At 55.8% G+C, this 4,677-nt stretch overlaps 1 protein-coding gene across 1 annotated transcript in view; it reads left to right on the top strand.

Annotated features, from left to right (window-relative positions):
- Positions 1 to 3,680, top strand: part of Unc13a (unc-13 homolog A) — a gene marked incomplete at its 5' end in the record, with an annotated part of 49,810 nt that extends 46,130 nt beyond the window's left edge. Inside the window, 3 exons of the mRNA XM_048795361.1 lie at positions 98 to 154; positions 2,569 to 2,661; positions 3,493 to 3,680. Coding sequence (XP_048651318.1) covers positions 98 to 154; positions 2,569 to 2,661; positions 3,493 to 3,656 — 314 coding nt within the window. The remainder of the gene's footprint in view (positions 1 to 97; positions 155 to 2,568; positions 2,662 to 3,492) is intronic.
- Between the last annotated feature and the right edge of the window lie 997 nt (positions 3,681 to 4,677).

Genomic DNA, 4,677 nt, shown 5'->3' with positions numbered 1-4,677 from the left:
CTCCGCGCCCCCCGCCACGCACACTCCTCCATCCCCACCTGTCACTCGCTCTTCTCCCTCCTCCCCGCCCCTCCCTCCTCCCTTGCCACCCGATTAGTCCATGGTGGAAAGGGGACTAGGTTTACCCTTAGTGAAGACATTTATCCTGAGAAGGGTACGTGCCAATGCCGCCCGCCGCCCGCGCCCGGTGCCCGGTGCCTGCGCCCCTCCCGGCCCGGCTAGTAAAAGGCCCGTCCTTCCGCCTCCCGGGACTGGGGTGCCCCGGCCAGGCGGGCGAGGGGGAAGGACGCTTGCTGGTTCCACATGGAGAAGGAGAAGCGATTCCCCAAGAAGTGTCTCCTAAGCCAGATCCCGGGTCCCCAAACAGGCACCTGCAAGGTTAAGAACTGGGCTCAGGTCCTGAGTCAGCCATTCCACCTGCGGGGCACTACCAGGCAGATGAGAATCCACCTCCCTGCGACTCCGTTTTCCCATCTGTAAAACGGGGACAGGCAAGGAATTAATCCCAGGGGATTAATTTCCAGGTTAGAAGAAATTAAATTGAGAGCCATTCCTGGCACACAGGAAGCTCACGATTGTTAGCCAATGTTGTTAGACTCAGCAGCACATTTTTTGAAGTAGACAGCAACCAACAAGCTCCAACCCACAGCCAGACCCTGTAGGGTGTATTTCTTGGAAAATCTCAAAAAGATTTCTCCAGCTGTCCCCGGACAGCGTCCATCACCCTCCACATGAGGAGAAGGAGTGTTCAACAAGGCTAAACCACTTGCCCAGGGAATCTTCTTCCCCTGCAAGGGGACCCGGGACTTGGGGAGCGGGGTGTGGGGCTAGGGGAAGCACAGACAGGCCCATAAAAGACCCTTCTCTGTGGAGCCAGCAAACCATGGGAGGGGGTGCCCCGCACTGCCCCCTCCCCCTTCTTACTAGCTTTGGCCTTGGTCTGACCTCTCACCTGACCCACCACCGTCTAACTCACCCCTGGCACCTCAGTTTGGCCCGGATTGAGCTTGCTATGAAGCATCAGCCTTGCGGGAGGGAAGGGCGGGGAGGCTGAGCATGTGACTGTGGGGGGTGGGAGCCTGAGACGATGAGGAAGGTGGCCTGGGGTGGGCAGCAACCAGGGGTGATGAGGGTCTCCTGGCCCCTCTTCTCCATGACCCTCAGTCACTTCCTGTCCAGTGTGAGGTAACCTGGATCAACCTCTTACTGACCTCTCCCCCACCCCTCACCTCCAACTTCCCTGTTCCTGTCCCATGCATGGGTGCTCCAGGACTAGGGAGCTGCCTGGGGGGGGGTGGCGGTTGGGGAGGGTCTTGGTGGAGGTGCTGGCGGTCACAGGTCCACAGGCCCAGCAGGATGCCCTTCCAAGTCACAGGGTCAGAGGGGACTGAGACAGGAGCTTTTAAGTTGCGCCTTCCATGATCCCCATGAGCACTGTTGGGGATACTATGTTAGTTAGAAAGAGTGACGTCACCATGACTCAAGCTGGCTGTGGAACTGAAAGATCAGGGGGTTGAGATGGCATCAGGGAGGTCTCTGTGGGACAGGCTGTCTCCTTATTCGGCAGAGATAGCCCTTCCCACTTAGCACCAGAGAGGGACACAGAGCAACTCAGCCTGTGCAGCCAAAGTCCCAAATCTAACTCCTATTGGCCCAGCTTGGGTCATGGGACTGTCCCGGAGCCAATCACTTTCAGTCATAGGCAGGGACTGCTTTGATTGGACAGCCGTGGTTCATTCCGCCCTCCCTGAATGGACACGGGAATGGCCCGCCCCTATCTGAGCCCCAGGGTCTGAGCACAGGTCGGAGGTGAGGCCGGGAGCGTTTCTCAGTGGAAATTTGAGAATCTGTCAGACGGGAAGTCAGGACCAGGAACCTCAGATGTGCCCAGACAAGCCGTCACTTCAGGAGGGGTGAGGATTCTGGGCCACGTGATCCCAGTGTGTCGGAGGAGCCGTGAGGAGGCCGTGGCGTGGAGAGGGAGGAATGGGGGAAGGAGAGCAGTGGGGGAGGTTTGAGGCAGGGGAGGTGGTAGTACTGGGGGGCGGGCCGCAGATCCCACAAACACTGATTATCCCAGCGTGAGATGGGAACCACGGGAGGGTTCTGAAGAGAGGAGGGATGTGACATTGAGGCCCAAGAAGTCTACTGCAAAGTCCAGATCCGCCCTGATAGAGCTGGATCAGGATGGAGGTAAAAGATATGGGTCAGATTCTGGGCGTGTTGCGAAGGTAGGGCCCTGGGACCAGAGACTGCCAGAGTGTAGCGGAAGATGAAGAGTCTGACCACATGAGAGTCGGTGGAATGAGAAAAAGGAAGGCAGATGCAGGAGGCTCCGAGAGGTTAAGAGATGGGCCTGCCTGAGGTCACACAGCGAAGTAGTGAAAGGCTAGAACCCAGGATTCTTGGCTTTCCAAAAGCACCTGCCATCTGGCCCCCTTCAGTGCCTCCCTGTCAAGGCTGATGACCTGGTGCCGCCAGCACACGGTGAGGGGGAAGTGGCCAACGGCCCTCCCAGGTGGTGGGAAGGAACTGAGCTCACAGCTGTATTCTCCCCTGTCCCACCAGGCTCTGGGGTAGAAGACCCTGTGGGTGAAGTCTCTGTCCACGTTGAGCTCTTCACCCATCCAGGCACTGGGGAACAAAAGGTCACGGTGAAAGGTGAGTGGCCCGGTGAAAGGTGAGTGGCCCGGTGAAAGGTGAGTGGCCTGGTGAAAGGTGAGTGGCCCGAGGCAGGAAAGGATGTGCCTCAACCAGGAGTCACCAAGTCCAAGACAGAAACCAAATTCCAGCTGGCTAAAGTGACAAACATTTTGCTTAATGGTTCATAGAAACGTAAAGTGCAAGATGGATGCGATGGTGCATGCCTGTAATCCCAGCAGCTCGGGAGGCTGAGGCAGGAGGATCTCAAGCTCAAAGTCAGCCTCAGCAATTTAGTGAGGCCCTAAGCAACTCAGGGAGACACTGTCTCTAAATAAAATAGAAAAAGGGTTGGGGATGGGGCTTAGTAGTTAAGCACCCCGGGTTCAGTCCTCATTACAAACAAACAAAACAAAAGAACAGAAGGGTGCAGGCGTGGGTGGGCTGCTTCAGGCATGACCGGGCCCAGAAGTGCATTCACAGGGTTCGAGCCCCTTTCTCCATTTCTTAGCTGTGTTTTCATTAGTTTTGGTTTGTTTTTGTGGGACCAGGATTGAAACCAGGGCCAGACGGGGGCTAGGCAAGCGCTCTACCACTGAACTACACCCCCAGCCCCAAAGAGAATGTGCATGTGTGTGTGTGTTTATTTTTAGCTATTATTTTGTTAACCAGAACATGAATTGGGCTGGGTATTTTTTGTTTGTTTGTTTGTTTGTTTTTTATTTTTGGTACCGGGAATTGAACTCAGGGGCACTCAACCACTGATCCATATCCCCAGCCCTATTTTGTATTTTATCTACTTCTGTCATGCTGTGTGACCTGACCAGCCTCCTCTTCTACTTCCCCCAACAGTGGTGGCTGCTAATGACCTCAAGTGGCAGACTTCTGGTATCTTCCGGCCATTCATCGAGGTCAACATCATTGGGCCCCAGCTCAGTGATAAGAAACGCAAGTTTGCAACCAAATCCAAGAACAACAGCTGGGCCCCCAAGTACAACGAGAGTTTCCAGTTGTAAGTTTGGGGTGTTTGGAAAGCGTGGAGAGAAGGGAGGGGCATCTTTCCGGGGATCCTCAGGGCCAGCTAGGTAGGAGAGATGTCTGATGGGCCAGTGGCACCTGGATGTGGGAGTGGGAAGGGCCAGGGCCTTCATGTGAACACTGAAAAGTGAGGCACCTTGGTTCAAGAGTGATCAGGGAGTTCCCAGAGTGGAGGTCACCCTCTGGGTCAGGCAGCCCCAGGGGAGTCAGTGAATGGGATAAGGCGCATGGTGTGTGATGTCACCTGGGTGGTGAAGGGGAGGGAAAGTCTGGGCAGAAGGGGTATGATGGGCAGGACCATTTGGGGGCTGGAGACTAGCCTAAGAGATGTGGTGCTCATGTTGAGCCATAGGTGCTGAGGGGCCTGGGGACAGGACAGGTCACCGGACAGGACAGAGGGTTGGCTCTTGGAATGAGCAGCCAGCTTTGTTGGGACTGTTGGGTCAGGTCATCTGGAGGAGTCAACTCTAGGAACACAGTAGAGGGTGGCTTGACCTAGGGCATGAGGTGGGTGTCGCATGATGCCATATCTGGATTGGGCTTGTTGGAGTTGGGAGTAGTATTCCAGGTATGCGAGTCTAGAGGGGACTGAAACCTGGGGAGTAAGCTAAGTCTGATCAGGGTATATGGTGTGTGGGGTCACCTGGGGTAAGGCTCCATTCCTAGGGGCAGATACCTGGATCAAGTGGGAAGGGGGCAGTGTTGGGGGTGCTCTTGGGGGACGAAGTGCAGAAGGCAGGGGGCGTCAGAGCCCTGTTATATAGAGAGAGGTGGGTGTTGTCAGGACAGGACTCTTGGTCCGAGAACTTTGGGGTGGTAGGTCACTTGAAGGAATGCTCCAGAGCAGTTTCAAGTCCTCATGGAAAGGCAGATGTGTCGCCTGGGTGGCCGAATACTTCAGATAAGGGTGCAACATGGCAGGCTCTTGGTCTGGGAAGGTCACTTGGGCTTAAGGGCAGGAGGGAGTGGGGGATGTGCTAGTTGTCATCCATGGTGAGG

This window comes from Marmota marmota, unplaced genomic scaffold (assembly GCF_001458135.2).
Source record: "Marmota marmota marmota unplaced genomic scaffold, marMar, whole genome shotgun sequence".
Classification (NCBI taxonomy): domain Eukaryota; kingdom Metazoa; phylum Chordata; class Mammalia; order Rodentia; family Sciuridae; genus Marmota; species Marmota marmota.
The sequence above is the reverse complement of the archived record's forward strand: the minus strand, read 5'-3'. Positions and strand labels throughout refer to the sequence as shown.